We start from the raw sequence: 18,275 nt of genomic DNA on the forward strand, positions 1-18,275 counted from the left end.
AATGGATGGGACTGTCCATCACCTGAAAAGGTGGCAAACATTTCCCTCCCATCTTTTTTAGCTTGCATCCATCTCAACAATGCCAGTAAATACCCTGATATCAAAGCCAGCCAAAGAAATCAGGGAAAAAAATGTCTACCAGTTTCCCTTGTAATTAGATTATAAAATCATTAATAAAATATGAGCAAGTCAAATTATCTCATGAATTTAAGAATCTATTCCAGGAATGCAAGGTTGGTTTAACATCCATCTAACAAAGTAACACTTCATATAAATAAAATCAATGACAGAAATAACATAATCATCTCATTAGATGCATAAAAATTATTTGTGTGATCAAAATTCAAAGTTCATTCTCGATAAAAACTCTCATCAAATGAGGAATACAGACAGATACTTCAACCTCTTAAGAGGAATCTATGAAATCCCACAACCAATGTCATTCTTTAAGGACGGTAACTCCTAGAATTGAGTGATTCCGCTTCTAAGCACCTACCCACAAGAAAAAAACAAGTATGTCCCCGTGAAGACTTTTATTTATTTATTTTTTTAAAGATTTTATTTATTTATTTGACAGACAGAGATCACAAGTAGGTGGAGAGGCAGGCAGAGAGGGAGAAGCAGGCTCCCCGCTGAGCAGAGAGCCGGATGCGGGGCTCGATCCCAGGACCCTGGGATCATGACCTGAGCTGAAGGCAGAGGCTTTAACCCACTGAGCCACCCAGGTGCCCCCCGTGAAGACTTTTAAAGAAATGTTCACAGCAGCATAATTCATAAGAGCCACAACATGGAAATAAACCCATGTCCATCAATAGCTAATATATAAATAAAATGTGGTACTGACAAAGGAACACTATTCAGAAATAAAAAGAAACAAACTGCTGATACATGCTACATGAATGAACCTCAAAAACATGTATGTTAAATGAAAGAAGCAAGAAGCAACAGATCACATATTGTATGACTGTTTCCATGACACATGCAGATAGAGCAAATCTCCAGAAACAGAAAGCAGACTAGTGGTTGTCTGGGGCTGGGATACAAGGAATCTTTTTGGTGTGATAAAAAATTTCTAACACTGGACTCTGAACTCTACAGGTACTCTATATTTACTAGAAAATATTGATTTCCACACTCAGAATGGGTGAATTTTACACTAAGTGAATAATAAACTATTTCAAAAACAAGTTCTAAAAAAAAAAAGTGTTAGCAGAATGCAGGCTCGGTATCTCTTCTAAGCCTTTTGTATTATAACAAATGCTTCAAAACATGCGCTAAGTAGGATTTTGCAATAGGGTAAGAACATCAACCGGCTCAGAGGACAGATTACGGGGTTGCTGGGTTCTCCACGCATTTGTGAATTAAATAACTCTGACTGCATGAGTTAAGGATTACTTGAAATAGTGCATCACTATTCTTTTCTCCCCCAAAAGGTTTTAAAGATCTTTACTTTGCTCAAGCCAGTTAAATTCGACAGTTGGTAAAAATACTTTTGTAAGCTTCAGTAGCGTAGCATATTCATAAACTATGCATGTGAATGTCATAAAATAAGGTAGCTCATGGTTTATGAAACTTTATCATTGGTAAGCTTAGAAATTCTTTTAGCTGTAAAGTTATTTCACATATAATTATCCTTTGCTTAACTGAAATATTTTTATATTGTACTGTACTGCTCCTAAACATCAGACAAACTTCACATTATTGGCTATTCAACTCAATTTTTTGATACCCAACTCTTTCTTTAGAGTCCAATCCAGTGTGATCCAAAGGCATTTAAACTGAAATCTGTATGAATTCAAAACGTCATAAGATTAGAGAGAAAGGACGCTCTGCCAAGATTAACACTTTGTATGACTCCAGCAGGAGCTGTGACCCACATTTCTCATGCTACAGGAAGGAAGGTTTAACACAGGGTAGAAAAGTGGACTCCCTTCTATTCCTCTGTCTGCAGCACTAGACCACAGCTAGACCACAGAGGTGCAGAAGCTGTAGTGTCTGGTGGCACTGTGGACAGTAAGAGATGGCTAGGAGTCATGTGACTGAATGGACTGCGGACAGTCACCGAGCTGCCTGGCATGGTGACCAGTGTCACTGGTAACAAATTACCTTGTAGGATGACAGAGAGACGCTGGCTTTCTAGAATGTACACGAGTTCTGCTGAATGTTTAAGGAATGCCCTAGAAAGAGAAAGGGAAAAATACTGTCAAAAAATCAGATTTCCACTATAAATATTCCTTTAAAAGTGTTTGAAATAAACACACCTAATCTTCTACTATACTGTATTCTCAATAACCTTTATGAATTTCATCAGTATTTATGTGATTCTTCAACAGAGTATCTTGATTTTTTTAATCAGGGAAACTCATTAACCCTTTTATAAAAAGGGGATTGAAACATGACTTTTTTTTTCAAGATTTTATTTATTTATTTGACAGAGAGGGAGAGATCACAAGTAGGCAGAGGGGCAGGCAGAGAGAGAGGGGGAAGCAGGCTTTCTGTCAAGCAGAAAGTCCAATGCGGGGCTCGATCCCAGGACCCTGAGATCATGACCTAAGCGGAAGGCAGAGGCTTAACCCACTGAGCCATCCAGGCGCCCCAATTTACATGACATTCTTGAAATCACAATCACAAAACACAGAGATCAGTGGTTGCGGGACAGGGGTGGGGATGCAACTCTGAAGGGGCAGCACGGAGGCCCTGTGGTGACAGAGCAGCTACAAGGATCTATATGCGCACAGATACACAGACCGCCGCACGCAAGCATGCATGGAAACACGTATAAATGGGTAAAATCTGAATAAGGCCTATACATTGTACCACTCAGGTGTGTTTTGTTTTGTTTTAAAGATTTTATTTATTTGACAGAGAGAGAGTGCACAAGCAGAGGGAGCAGCAGGAAGGAGGAGAAGCAGGATCCCTGCAGAGCAAGGAGCCTGATGCGGGACTCAATCCCAGGAGCTTGAGGTCATGACCTGAGCAGAAGGCAGATGCTTAACCCACTGAGCCACCCAGGCACCCCATACCACTTGGTTTTGACAGCATATTCTAGGTATGGAAGATGTTACCACTGGGGGAAGCTGGTGAGGAGTAAATGGAGCACTGCACTATTTTTGTACCTCCTGTGAGTCTGTAATTATTTCAAAATAAAAAAAGTTAAGTTCCAAAAAAGAAAGTGGCTGTACAAACCTTACATATTCTAACCACCGAGTATTTTCCAGTGAAGACAACCATTTTTCTTCAGTTTCTTCAAAAGGCTCTGCAATAAATATGGCAGTTATACACACTTGCATGTTTAGGCATTTTAAACAACTTTACGTGACCAGTATCAGAATTAAGTGATACACATCACAGTTTTTCATATTTAAAAGCTGGCTTTAAGAAAATATTATGCATTTTCATTTAACAATATAGACATGAAGAGACATGTTACAAGTCTATAAAAAAACAAAACAAGGATTCCCTGGGCCTTGGTTTCCTTCATTCTGGCTTTCAGGGAAATTCTGGAGAGTCTCAGCACCTCTGCCTCCTAAGAGCCAGTGAGAAGTTCTCGCTTTCCTGGGGAGCCTCCGCTTGGAATCTGGAGCCCGCACTCACAGCTTCCTGCCGGCAAACCCTGCCCTCCCTGCCTCTCTCCACCTCCCCTGCCGCCCGCACTGCCTTCCAGGACACAGTATCTGTGACCACGGCAGGAACGAGGACACCTTCCCAGCAGGATTTGCATGCCCTCCCCAGTCCTGCCCGGCCTGTCTCCAGGTGTCTCTCACCTCACCAACTCCAGGCTCTAGTCACATTCCATCAGACAGCCCAAAATCATTCATGTCACTGTACTTTTTTAACACTCCCCCACCCCGCCAGCTCTCCTTCTAGGCCAGTGCCCCCTCATCGTTGCAGACCTGCCCCAGTGGCTGCCTCTCCTGGCTCCTGGGTAACAAGGGGCCCTCTCTGGGCACCCTTCAGGAAGGACTCACTTCACACCAAAGATGCTTTCATATGAGTCACCCCCACCCTGGGACACACTGAAAGCAACCTGAGAAGCACCTAATCAAACACAGGATTAGAACTCCGAGGCCACAGAGATTATAACACAGCTCTGTCTGAAATCCATGTCAAGTTCCATATCTCACAATGTAACTGTCTCGTTAAAATCTCAGTACGTTTGTCTGGAAGGTAGCTCACTGTTCTCCTTGGCACTTTTCCCAAAGGATTCTACCATGACAGTTCATGCTTTGAAAGTGATTTCATTGGTTTATTTCTTTACTCCAAAACAAAAAGCAGTTTAAACACCTCATTTTCCAAGAGCTTCTGATATTATCACATATAATAATTTGTACAAATATTTCAATGAGCCTCAACTTAAATATGTCTATTTGTGTATTTTCAAGGACTATAACTTTTTCTGACATACCTCATGCAATGCTGTAACCCCCATTCATTATATACATAGATACATATACATATATGCACACACATACACACACACACACACAATGAAATTACCATTAACGCATAGTTGCTTAAGTTTCACAAAAGCCGCCTGTATTTCTTGGATATTGGGCAAGGTCTTATCCAAATCTGATTTGTAAACATCACTTCTCTGTGGATGACTTTTAGTTACTGCGTTACAAATCCTAATAAAGACAAAATCCTTGAGTCATTCATTCATGCCACACATATTTTTTTTTTTTTAAATTTTTTTTTCCCTTTTTATTTATTTTTTCAGCGTAACAGTATTCATTCTTTTTGCACAACACCCAGTGCTCCATGCAAAACGTGCCCTCCCCATCACCCACCACCTGTTCCCCCATCCTCCCACCCCTGACCCTTCAAAACCCTCAGGTTGTTTTTCAGAGTCCATAGTCTCTTATGGTTCGCCTCCCCTCCCCAATGTCCATAGCCCGCTCCCCCTCCCCCAATCCCACCTCCCCCCAGCAACCCCCAGTTTGTTTTGTGAGATTAAGAGTCATTTATGGTTTGTCTCCCTCCCAATCCCATCTTGTTTCATTTATTCTTCTCCTATCCCCCTACCCCCCCATGTTGCTTCTCCATGTCCTCATATCAGGGAGATCATATGATAGTTGTCTTTCTCCGATTGACTTATTTCACTAAGCATGATACGCTCTAGTTCCATCCACGTCGTCGCAAATGGCAAGATTTCATTTCTTTTGATGGCTGCATAGTATTCCATTGTGTATATATACCACATCTTCTTGATCCATTCATCTGTTGATGGACATCTAGGTTCTTTCCATAGTCTGGCTATTGTAGACATTGCTGCTATAAACATTCGGGTACACGTGCCCCTTCGGATCACTATGTTTGTATCTTTAGGGTAAATACCCAGTAGTGCAATTGCTGGGTCATAGGGTAGTTCTATTTTCAACATTTTGAGGAACCTCCATGCTGTTTTCCAGAGTGGTTGGACCAGCTTGCATTCCTACCAACAGTGGAGGAGGGTTCCCCTTTCTCCACATCCTCTCCAGCATCTGTCATTTCCTGACTTGTTAATTTTAGCCATTCTGACTGGTGTGAGGTGATATCTCATTGTGGTTTTGATTTGTATTTCCCTGATGCCGAGTGACGTGGAGCACTTTTTCATGTGTCTGTTGGCCATCTGGATGTCTTCTTTGCAGAAATGTCTGTTCATGTCCTCTGCCCATTTCTTGATTGGATTGTTTGTTCTTTGGGTGTTGAGTTTGCTAAGTTCCTTATAGATTTTGGATACTAGCCCTTTATCTGATATGTCGTTTGCAACTATCTTCTCCCATTCTGTCAGCTGTCTTTTGGTTTTGTTAACTGTTTCCTTTGCTGTGCAAAAGCTTTTGATCTTGATGAAATCCCAATAGTTCATTTTCGCCCTTGCTTCCCTTGCCTTTGTCGTTGTTCCTAGGAAGATGTTGCTGCGGCTGAGGTCGAAGAGGTTGCTGCCTGCGTTCTCCTCAAGGATTTTGATGGATTCCTTTCTCACATTGAGGTCCTTCATCCATTTGGAGTCTATTTTCGTGTGTGGTGTAAGGAAGTGGTCCAATTTCATTTTTCTGCATGTGGCTGTCCAATTTTCCCAGCACCATTTATTGAAGAGGCTGTCTTTTTTCCATTGGACATTCTTTCCTGCTTTGTCGAAGATTAGTTGACCATAGAGTTGAGGGTCGATTTCTGGGCTCTCTATTCTGTTCCACTGGTCTATGTGTCTGTTTTTGTGCCAGTACCATGCTGTCTTGATGATGACAGCTTTGTAATAGAGCTTGAAGTCCGGAATTGTGATGCCACCAACTTTGGCTTTGTTCTTCAATATTCCTTTGGCTATTCGAGGTCTTTTCTGGTTCCATATAAATTTTAGGATTATTTGTTCCATTTCTTTGAAAAAAATGGATGGTATTTTGATAGGGATTGCATTAAATGTGTAGATTGCTTTAGGTAGCATAGACATTTTCACAATATTTATTCTTCCAATCCAGGAGCATGGAACATTTTTCCATTTTTTTGTGTCTTCCTCAATTTCTTTCATGAGTACTTTATAATTTTCTGTGTATAGATTCTTAGTCTCTTTGGTTAGGTTTATTCCTAGGTATCTTATAGTTTTGGGTACAATTGTGAATGGGATTGACTCCTTAATTTCTCTTTCTTCTGTCTTGTTGTTGGTGTACAGAAATGCAACTGATTTCTGTGCATTGATTTTATATCCTGACACTTTACTGAATTCCTGTACAAGTTCTAGCAGTTTTGGAGTGGAGTCTTTTGGGTTTTCCACATATAGTATCATATCATCTGCGAAGAGTGATAGTTTGACTTCTTCTTTACCAATTTGGATGCCTTTAATTTCTTTTTGTTGTCTGATTGCTGAGGCTAGGACTTCTAATACTATGTTGAATAGCAGTGGTGATAATGGACATCCCTGCCGTGTTCCTGACCTTAATGGAAAAGCTTTCAGTTTTTCTCCATTGAGAATGATATTTGCGGTGGGTTTTTCATAGATGGCTTTGATAATATTGAGGTATGTGCCCTCTATCCCTACACTTTGAAGAGTTTTGATCAGGAAGGGATGCTGTACTTTGTCAAATGCTTTTTCAGCATCTATTGAGAGTATCATATGGTTCTTGTTCTTTCTCTTATTAATGTGTTCTATCACATTGATTGATTTGCGGATGTTGAACCAACCCTGCAGCCCTGGAATAAATCCCACTTGATCGTGCTGAATAATCCTTTTAATGTACTGTTGAATCCTATTGGCTAGTATTTTGGCGAGAATTTTTGCATCTGTGTTCATCAAGGATATTGGTCTGTAGTTCTCTTTTTTGGTGGGATCCTTGTCTGGTTTTGGGATCAAGGTGATGCTGGCCTCATAGAATGAGTTTGGAAGTTTTCCTTCCCTTTCTATTTTTTGGAACAGTTTCAGGAGAATAGGAATGAGTTCTTCTTTAAATGTTTGGTAGAATTCCCCTGGGAAGCCGTCTGGCCCTGGGCTTTTGTTTGTTTGGAGATTTTTGATGACTGTTTCAATCTCCTTACTGGTTATGGGCCTGTTCAGGTTTTCTATTTCTTCCTGGTTCAGTTGTGGTAGTTTATATGTCTCTAGGAATGCATCCATTTCTTCCAGATTGGCCAATTTGTTGGCGTAGAGTTGCTCATAGTATGTTCTTATAATTGTCTGTATTTCTTTGGTGTTAGTTGTGATCTCTCCTCTTTCATTCATGATTTTATTGATTTGGGTCCTTTCTCTTTTCTTTTTGATGAGTCTGGCCAGGGGTTTATCAATCCTATTGATTCTTTCAAAGAACCAGCTCCTAGTTTCATTGATTTTTTCTATTGTTTTTTTGGTTTCTATTTCATTGATTTCTGCTCTGATCTTTATGATTTCTCTTCTCCTGCTGGGTTTAGGGTTTCTTTCTTGTTCTTTCTCCAGCTCCTTTACGCGTAGGGTTAGGTTGTGTACTTGAGACCTTTCTTGTTTCTTGAGAAAGGCTTGTACCGCTATATATTTTCCTCTCAGGACTGCCTTTGCTGTGTCCCACAGATTTTGAACTGTTGTGTTTTCATTATCATTTGTTTCCATGAATTTTTTCAATTCTTCTTTAATTTCCTGGTTGACCCATTCATTCTTTAGAAGGATGCTGTTTAGTCTCCATGTATTTGGGTTCTTTCCAGCTTTCCTCTTGTGATTGAGTTCTAGCTTCAGAGCATTGTGGTCTGAAAATATGCAGGGAATAATCCTAATCTTTTGATACCGGTTGAGACCTGATTTGTGACCCAGGATGTGATCTATTCTGGAGAAGGTTCCATGTGCACTAGAGAAGAATGTGTATTCTGTTGCTTTGGGATGAAATGTTCTGAATATATCTGTGATGTCCATCTGGTCCAGTGTGTCATTTAAGGCCTTTATTTCCTTGTTGATCTTTTGCTTGGATGATCTGTCCATTTCAGTGAGGGGAGTGTTCAAGTCCCCTACTATTATTGTATTATTATTGATGTGTTTCTTTGATTTTGTTATTAATTGGTTGATACAGTTGGCTGCTCCCACGTTAGGGGCATAGATATTTAAAATTGTTAGATCTTCTTGTTGGACAGACCCTTTGAGTAGGATATAGTGTCCTTCCTCATCTCTTATTATAGTCTTTGGCTTAAAATCTAATTGATCTGATATAAGGATTGCCACCCCAGCTTTCTTCTGATGCCCATTAGCATGGTAAATTGTTTTCCACCCCCTCACTTTAAATCTGGAGGTGTCTTCGCGTCTAAAATGAGTTTCTTGTAGGCAACATACTGATGGGTTTTGTTTTTTTATCCATTCTGATACCCTGTGTCTTTTGATTGGGGCATTTAGCCCATTAACATTCAGGGTAACTATTGAGAGATATGAATTTAGTGCCATTATTAGCCTGTAAGGTGACTGTTACTGTATATTGTCTCTGTACCTTTCTGATCTACTACTTTTAGGCTCTCTCTTTGCTTAGAGGACCCCTTTCAATATTTCCTGTAGAGCTGGTTTGGTGTTTGCAAATTCTTTCAGTTTTTGTTTGTCCTGGAAGCTTTTGATCTCTCCTTCTATTTTCAATGATAGCCTAGCTGGATAGAGTATTCTTGGCTGCATGTTTTTCTCGTTGAGTGCTCTGAATATATCATGCCAGCTCTTTCTGGCCTGCCAGGTCTCTGTGGATAAGTCTGCCGCCAATCTAATATTTTTACCATTGTATGTTACTGATTTCTTTTCTCGGGCTGCTTTCAGGATTTTCTCTTTGTCACTAAGACTTGTAAATTTTACTATTAGGTGACGGGGTGTGGACCTATTCTTGTTGACTTTGAGGGGGGTTCTCTGCATCTCCTGGATTTTAATGCTTGTTCCCTTTGCCATATTAGGGAAATTCTCTCCAATGATTCTCTCCAATAGACCCTCTGCTCCCCTCTCTGTTTCTTCTTCTTCTGGAATCCCAATTATTCTAATGTTGTTTCGTCTTATGGTGTCACTTATCTCTCGAATTCTCCCCTCATGGTCCAGTAGCTGTTTGTCCCTCTTTTGCTCGGCTTCCTTATTCTCTGTCATTTGGTCTTCTATATCACTAATTCTTTCTTCTGCCTCATTGATCCTAGCAGTGAGAGCCTCCATTTTTGATTGCACCTCATTAATAGCTTTTTTGATTTCAACTTGGTTAGACTTTAGTTCTTTAATTTCTCCAGAAAGGGCTTTAATATCTCCAGAGAGGGTTTCTCTAATATCTTCCATGCCTTTTTCGAGCCCGGCTAGAATGTTCAGAATCGTCATTCTGAACTCTTGATCTGACATAGTACCAATGTCTGTGTTGATTAGGTCCCTAGCCTTCGGTACTGTCTCTTGTTCTTTTGTTTGTGGTGATTTTTTCCGCCTTGTCATTTTGTCCAGATAAGAGGATATGAAGGAGCAAATAAACTACTAATAGGGTGGCAAAGACCCCGGAAAAATGCGCTGTAACCAAATCAGAAGAGACCCCAAATTGTGGGGGGGGGGGAAGGGGATAAAAAACAGGTTCTGAAAAAAAAAGAAAAAAAAAAAAAAAAAAGAAAAAAGAAAACAAATAAAAAAATATAAAAAAGAAAGAAAAAATATATATATTTAGATGAACTAGTCAAAAAACGTTAAAAAAGAAAAGGGTAAAAGTTTTTAAAAAAATTTAGCAGAAGAAGAAAAAAGAAAAAAGAAAAAAAAAATTGAAAAAAGAAAAAAAAATAAAAAATTGAAAAAAGAAAAAAAAATTGAAGTAGCCGCAAGACTAAAGAATCATGGGGAGAAAGCCATGAGTTCCGTGCTTTGCTTTCTCCTCCTCTGGAATTGCTCTGCTGTCTTAGGAATTGAATCTGCTTTCTCCTTGATAGATGAACTTCGTCCTGGCTGGATATTTTGTTGATCTTCTGGGGGAGGGGCCTGTTGTAGTGACTCTCAAGTGTCTTTGCCCGAGGCGGGATTGCACCGCCCTTACCGGCGGCCGGACTAAGTAATCGGCTCGGGTTCGCTTTTGGGAGCTTCTGTTCCCTGAACGCTTTCCGTAGAGTTCCGGAGGACGGGAATGAAAATGGCGGCCTCCCAGTCTCCGGCCCGGAGGAGCCGAGAGCCTGGGGCCCCACTCCTCAGTGCGCCCCCAGAGGACAGCACCCAATCACTCCCGTATCCCCAGCCTCTAGCCGCGCTCCGAGCTCACCCAGCCCGCGACCAGTTCAAGGTAACCCCGAGCTGAGAGTTCAGTCCTCGGCTATGTCTTTGCAGCCGGTTTCTCCGTTCTAATACCTGCGAGCTCTCCGACACTCCGACACCCCCGATCCTTCTGTGACCTTGCGGGGCCTGGGGCCACGCTGGCCCCGCGTGGGCTTCACCCCGGTTTAGCCCCTGGAGCAATGTCCCTCAGTGGAACAGACTTTTAAAAGTCCTGATTTTGTGCTCCGTTCCTCCGCCGCTTGCCGGGAGCCGGCCCCTCCCCCCGCGGTCTATCTTCCCGTCGTTTTAGATTCACTTCTCCGCCAGTCCTACCTTTCAGAAAGTGGTTGATTTTCTGTTTCTAGAGTTGCTGTTCTTCTTCTCTTTGCTCTCCCGTTGGATTTGTAGGTGTTTGCTATGTTTAGATAAGCTATCGAGCTGATCTCCTGCTACCTGACGTAGTCTCAGGCTGCTACTTCTCCGCCATCTTGACTCACCCCCCCACACATATTTTTTGAAGACCTATTATGAGCTAAGGCACTACTCTACGGGCTGGAGACAGACGAATGAGACCAGTGGGGCCTCTGCTCTCACAGGGCTTCTATGCTTGGTGATGGGAGGATAAATGAGCAAGTAACGGGCTGGTGTGAAGGCCATGGTGGCTTCACCGAATGAATACAGCTAGTTCAGGTCACGTGGCTGGAAAGGCTTTTCTGTGAAAATGATACTGAAGCCAAAACCCAAATGACTAGAAGCCATGCAACATCTGTGGGTAAGTGCTCTAGGCAGAGGGACAGCAAGGGCAAAGGTCCTCTGGTGGACACAAGCTCGGCTGTGGAGAAACCTAGAGAAGGCCAGTAGGGCTGAGCTCATGAGTCTAAGGAAAAAGGGGTGGAGAGAGCTCAGACAATAAAGAGACTCTTACTTATGAAGGGTGGGAGAGCTGGAAAAACAAAGGAATTAAAATAACTTGCAGCTTAATAAAGTTAAAAGATGAAAAGAGCCCCTGGCTGTAAGAGTTTAGAAAGAACCCTGGCCCAGCAGTGCTGCAGGCTTCCCTCTAAGAGTAGCGCCCCTTCCTGAGCACTTAAGGAGCAGACATGGCAGTCACCGCTGGCCTCAGAGCATGACACGACAGATAGGTCACTTTCAGTGTGACCAAGGTAAAAAATCCATCAGAGATTACGTGAAGGCAGTCACCCTCCTTTCCAGAAACCTGAAGGGTCATTTTGAAGGTTACTTGTCGGCTATTTGCTTCAACAAACATGGCTTTCTTAGTATGGCAGTGTGGGAAAAAACCTAACGTCTGTCTGGCTGTACCAATAATAGTGTATAATATAAAATTTGAGGTTCTCTGAGCCAGTTTGCAAAGATCTGTTCCTTTGTTCCTCATCTATTTAGTAAGTACTGAATAAGTTATCTGATACAGCAGGTATTTCCTGAGTGCTGAACGTACAACGGTGTCCAAAACATAGTCCCCTTAGCTCACAAGCTCACAGCCTCGCAGCAAAGACAGGCAGTAACCAAACTAACACACATATACAATTAAAAACCGAAGTAAGTGTTACGATGAAAACAGCCATGGAGAACGTGTAACTCGAGGCCCGATCTAATTTAGGAGGTGAGGGATGGCTTATTTTCAGGAGTGATGTCCAAACGGAGATATAAAGAATGAGTGAGCACCTAGCGGGTGGGGTAGAGAGTGCTTGAGGATAAGCATGAAGAAAGACAGCGTGAAAAGGGACAGCACCAGCGAACATCAGGTGGGAAAGCCCCGGCATAGTCCACGGGGCCAGGGCCCGGAGCAACAGGCCTCTCCGGTAGGTGAGACACGGAAGGAAGGCATGAGGGCCCCTGGCAACATACTGGGGGCTGAAACTGGAGTGGATACACATGGGTCTGTAAGATTTTGAGAAAGAGAAGAGACAGAATTTGATGAACTGAACGTGGGGAAAGAAGGGGAAAAGAACATATCCAGGATGATTCCTGGGTTTCTGAGAGCAGGCTGGGAGAGGGCACGGTGCCCATGCTGGAGCCTGAGTTTGGACATCATGAGTTTAAAAGGCCTTTAAGACTTCCACGGAAGAGGGGCACCTGGGTGGCTCAGTGTTAAAAAAGCCTCTGCCTTCAGCTCGGGTCATGATCCCAGGGTTCTGGGATCGAGCCCCGCATCGGGCTCTCTGCTTAGCAGGGAGTCTGCTTCCTCCTCCCTCTCTGTCTGCCTCTCTGCCTGCTTATGATCTCTGTCTGTCAAATAAATAAATAAAATCTTAAAAAAATAAAAAAAAAAGAAGATGTCACATCAGGGATATAAATTTTATGATCACTGAAGCCACAGCCACAGATGAACTTCTTGAAGAAGGATATAGAGAATGGGAAGCAGTGGCCTCAGACAGCTTCTAGGTGGTCTGCAAAGAGCCAGGGCTGCAGAGTGCACACAGTACCAGTGAGGAAGAGGGGCTGCAGGAGAGTGGGAAGGCGCAGAGCGCTTTAGGGACAGACAGAGCAGCCGTGATGGCCGCCGCCTGCTGAATGCCCACTGCTTTAATGACAAGGAGCTTACTGGTAACTTCAGCAGCAGATGCCAAACTTGTGTGTGGTAGCTAATCAGAACACAATTTAAGCTACTGTGACTCTAAGACCTAGACACACTCAACTAACGGAGAAGTCTGATTTATCCTGAAGCATCTCAACCGGAAACCACTGCACTTTGGAAGTATGTTAAAGGTGACACTGGTAGAGCAGGACGTCAGCAACGTAAGGTCCTCTGGCATCTTACAAGCCAAAGGGTTAAATGACGTTTAGTATAAACTTCAATGTTAATTTTAATATATGCACTTTTTTTCAAAATGGTAATTCATGTACAGAATACATGCTGCTAACTAATTAATAAAACTATGCCATTTTCCAACAATTTTCAAGTAGTCAGGAGTTTACTGTACTCATTTAGGATAACTAAAAATGTCCCAAGTAACAACAGCCGTGTCTTGATTACCTCTGGTCAATTTTCCTCTGCTGCAGCACGTCTTTTATGAGGGCCATTCGCACAAGAGCACTGCCATTCGAGTGGCTCCAGCACCAGAGCTAGGAGAGAAGCAGAACCTTTACTTAACTGGGCAGAAGAAAAAGACATCGGAGTGAATGAAATCCAATAGACATCACTTACTGGCATCCTTCTTCCAACAAAAGAATGGGAAAAGATCTTCAGATCTTGGTCTGCTAAAGAACTTGGCACTACAAAGTATTCTGGAAGGCTGGAGAGGAAAAAGCAAAGCGTGACGTAACAGTCCTGTGCGTTAGGCAAGTAAATGTGCTTTCCAGATGCCATACATACACATGTAAGCCCATTTAGTGTGTTCCCTACGTGGCGGCCACATGGCATCTACTGCGGAAGACAAGGCAGACACTAGACATCTCTGCCTAAAACATGTATCATGGGGTCAATTATCACAGAACTAATATTTATAGCAGGGGAAACCAGCCAAAGGAGATGTGTGAAATATTCTCCAAAATGATTTTTAATCAAAGATGTATTCGGTTTCTGAAAAACATAACCATCTTTGTTCTCTACGGGCAAGGACAAAAGGTACAAAAGACAAAACCAAACCCGAGCCATAAACCCAAGAAGCTTTAGCTCCTTCTCTCCGTCTTCTAACCGTTTCCATCCCCAGGAGACACCCAGACTCCAGGACACTGCCTGGACAGCAACTCCTAGCAGGCGGGCGCACTGCGCCTGAACACATCCTCCTTTCTCTCTTCTTCCCTTATCTTTAAAATACCCATGGAAGCACTATTAAAAACAAACGTTCCACTCACCGGAGAGCAGAGTCTGATTATTACGCACAAGAAGTCTGGACTTACCAAGTGGAGATCATGTAACCCTCGTTAATAGAACACACTCTCCAGCCGGAGGCACCCGTCCTCTTGATTTCTCGGTCCCAGTCCGAGTACGTTTCGAAGAGTGGAGTTTTCTGGGTGCTGCCCCCGCCAGCTCCACTGCCGCCTCCTGAGGGTACTCCATTAATTTTGTTGGCTACAAGAGAAAGCGGTATTATTAATTTTGTTTCAAGGTCACATTTCGTCCCACATGCCCTCTCCGCTCTCAGCGGCTCCTGTCAGGAACACGCGCGGACGGGACGTCTCCTCCCTGCGTGTCTCTCAAGTCTCCCTCAGATGTTCCGACTGCTCCCAACGGTCCTGAGAAAGAGGCAGCCCTCCTCTTCTCCGAAGAACTCATTTTGTTTCGTTCTTATTAGCTCTTTCCCGACTCCCTCAGCACTGTTGGTTTTTCTGTCCTTCTACTGGCCCTATCTCCTCTGCCTTCAAACACAAATAGGTCACCTTGATTTTGAAAAGACTTTCACTAGACCAAGCTGCACCACTCCAGCTACTACTGTGTGGTACATACATTTTCCCCTCCTCCCTGTTACTGACCATCTTCCCAAAATGATGAACAATGCCTGCTGCCCAGATCTTCTCCTCTTCCATGGTCTTCCATCCCTATCGTTTCATGGAAGCCACTCACAAGCCTCCCTCATCCCCCTGCCCTAAACTGTGGGGTAAATTCAAGTCCTTGCTCATTTTTTCCCACGTTTTGCCTGGAACAATGAATGCATCCAAACATGTCTGCTCTTGACCAAATCTTTCATCCTTCTGATATTGACGCCCCACTCTTTTCTACAGTTCATTATAAAATTCTTGGTCTCCTTCGGCAAGTTCACAAGGGTTCCTTGTGCTCCATGCACCACAGGGCCACTCCCATCTGGGCATTTCAGCAGAGGGCCTACACTTGAATCTCCTCAGCAAGAAGCCCTCTCTCACGGAGAATTGCTGTCCCGTGACATGCCCACAGCCTCAGGAAAGCCAACAGAGTGACCAGAGGGAAAAAGAGTGTCTCAGCAGTCAGCCTTATCTACCCTGGCAATCTGAGGTGACAGACGGCACAATCTTTCCTGGTCCTGTGTCTCACTGCTGCAAGTGGCAATGGTGGCGGCAAGTTTCTAGGCTGACATCCCTGATACGACGTTCTACAGCACTCAAACCATCCTGTAGTCTACTATAGGACCCAATGCCCCAAAATCGTGTTTTTGTGATTCTATACCCTTGTCCCAAACTTTCCCTCATGGTCATTTTCCAACTTCCTCAAGCAAACTTAAATGGTTTTGCTTAAAAAGCCCGTAGATAATCAACCTGACCTTTCATTACTGCCTAAGCCCCATGCTCCCCTGTAACCATGGAAACCCCTTCACTGTCCCATGAAAATGCTATGCCCACTTCTGTGGACCATTTATTAACAGCTGGTGCAGACAGGTATTTTTGGAGAACTTTCCATGTGCTAAGGCCTGAAAATTTAAAAATAAGTGGTTTTATCTATATCTTGAAAGTGCCAACAGGACAGTGGAGGGTAAGTTCGGCCCCAGTCATAGTGAGCAGGATGTACAGGTGCAACGAGAGCCCAGGGGAGGGTGCCCTTGGCGCTCACTGGAGACGGAGGCCGGGGCACGAGAGGCCCCAGGACCTGACCACACCTGAACAGAGACCTAAGGAAGGAGCCCAATGTTACCAGGTGACTGGTGAGATGAGAAGAAGGTAGGCATGCTGGGCAGAGCAGAACATAAAAAACATGGTATAATTGTATAATATCAAAAAATGAAATACAGCTAGAGCATGAGGGATGCAAGGGATGGTGGAAGAAAGGCTAGAAAATGAGATGGGGCCAAGACTCTTGGTCTCTGCTGCCCAAAACAGTAGCCTAGCCACATGTGCGATTTAAATAAACAAAATAAAATAAAATAAAGTATGCAGGTCCTCAGTTGTACTAGCCACATTTCCAGTGCTGAACAGCTGCCATGTGGCTAGGGGCTCCTCCTATACCAGAAAATGCAGAGGAGAGAACATTTCCCTTCCTGGACAGCGCTACTCTAGATTAGAAAGGGTCTTATGCACCATGTTCAGAATTCTGAATTTTATACTTTAAGTGGCATTGGAATTACCTAGTCATTCTGATTTCAGCAGAACTTATTTAATATTAAAACGCTAAAGCCAAGCACATATCCTGGAGTGCCACTCCATCACATAGCCTTCTCCAGAGGAGCTACAACCGGAAAGTCTGCTGAGGAACTTTGAGAGCTGTAATCTCTCCAGGATGCAGAACCTTCACGGAATGTCCAGGCAACTGTCACTTTACTCACAGTGTTCCAGAACACCAAAAACCACGGAAAGCTATTCAACATTAGAAGCTGTAATTCATCATACGATCAAATTACAGAGGAAAAACAAACCCTTTATGATCAGTTCAAAGTGCAGAAAATATCTGATCAAGTTCAGTACCTACATATAATTTAAAAAAACAAACTTCAGTAAACTGGGAATCAAAGGGAAATTCCTTACTTGATAAAGGGTAATTACCAGAAACACACAGTAAACATCATCTTCATCAAAATCCAGAACAGAAAGGATGCCTGCTATCCTGATTACCAGTCAACACTTTACCAGAGGTCCTCACCTCACAATGAGACAGCCACCACCAAAAAAGAAGTAATTGAAGAGCACATTCACCATTTTTAAAGAGCTATCAATGCAAATAGTTTGGCAGGATACGCTAAGCTAGGGAGTCTAGAATGGAACACTTTTGAGTGTTTTGAAGTTATAGACTTTAGTAAGCTACTGAGAACATACAGTTTATGAGATGTTTCTCTAGCAAGATGTAGTCTCAAGGTCTAACTATGAAAAGACAAGTTTTCCGAACATCAGGTGAAAAAAACCGGTAAGATATTACACTGTTTACTATTTTACAGGTTTTGGTTGTTGAAAACCTGTCCACTTCTCAACAACTAGGGCTAGGTTATATGTTTCCATCTTCTTCAGTGACAGCTTATTAGAGAATGTGCAGCAGATATTTAATATGGTATTAGAGAGTCTGGAAATACTAACGCTTTCCAGAAAGTCCAAAAGGCCTGATGCCTGTGGCCTGCTCTTCAAGCGGATTACTAGCGCGTGCAGCAAGAGTGGCAAGATCAATCATATCACGAAGATCCAGCGTCCCTCAGTTACCTGAGGTTTTAGGACAGCTCCTCAGCCAACTAAAAGTGAAAACCAGATAGTAAGCACTCCTGACCTTGGCTACCTTCTTCTTCTTCTTCCTTTTTTTTTTTTTTAAGATTTATTTATCTGAAAGAGAGTGGGGGTGAGAAGAATGCATGCGCACACATGTGCATAAGCGGGGTGGGGAGAAGGGCAGAGAGAGGGAGAGAGAATCCTCAAATGTCCCACTGAGCGTGGAGCCTGACACAGGGCTTGATTCCAGGACCCTGAGATCATGATCTGAACCAAAATCAAGAAGTGAATGCGCTCAACCGACTGAGCCATCCAGGTGCCCCCATCTTGGCTATCTTCGTGACACAGCTCAGAAGTCTAATCCCATGCCGTGCTGAAATTATCAGAGAATTTCCACTTAACTAGCCCCATCTATATTTAGAATGGCCTCAAACAATAGCAAAGACAGTAAAATGGTCAACATATGAGAAGAAAGCCTATTGCTTTGACTATACTGCAGGAACCAGGTCATAAAGGATGTCAAGGTTTGTAAAAACAAAGCTGTGATGTTATGTTCAACGGG

The 18,275-nt window shown here is 42.9% G+C and overlaps 1 protein-coding gene across 4 annotated transcripts in view; it reads right to left on the reverse strand.

The window, feature by feature from the left end:
• Window positions 1–18,275, reverse strand: part of MTMR10 (myotubularin related protein 10) — a 59,382-nt gene that overhangs the window by 9,485 nt on the left and 31,622 nt on the right. For all 4 annotated transcript variants that reach the window (XR_006818808.1, XM_046009754.1, XM_046009755.1 and 1 more), the window contains 6 exons: window positions 14,519–14,690; window positions 13,824–13,911; window positions 13,653–13,741; window positions 4,498–4,628; window positions 3,187–3,256; window positions 2,107–2,177 (listed from right to left, as the gene is read on the reverse strand). Coding sequence is in view for 3 of the 4 variants with exons in the window: in XM_046009754.1 (XP_045865710.1) it covers window positions 2,107–2,177; window positions 3,187–3,256; window positions 4,498–4,628; window positions 13,653–13,741; window positions 13,824–13,911; window positions 14,519–14,690 (621 nt within the window). In the remaining variant the exon portion in view is untranslated. The remainder of the gene's footprint in view (window positions 1–2,106; window positions 2,178–3,186; window positions 3,257–4,497; window positions 4,629–13,652; window positions 13,742–13,823; window positions 13,912–14,518; window positions 14,691–18,275) is intronic.

The sequence above is a fragment of the Meles meles genome, chromosome 6, assembly GCF_922984935.1.
Source record: "Meles meles chromosome 6, mMelMel3.1 paternal haplotype, whole genome shotgun sequence".
NCBI classification, from domain to species: domain Eukaryota; kingdom Metazoa; phylum Chordata; class Mammalia; order Carnivora; family Mustelidae; genus Meles; species Meles meles.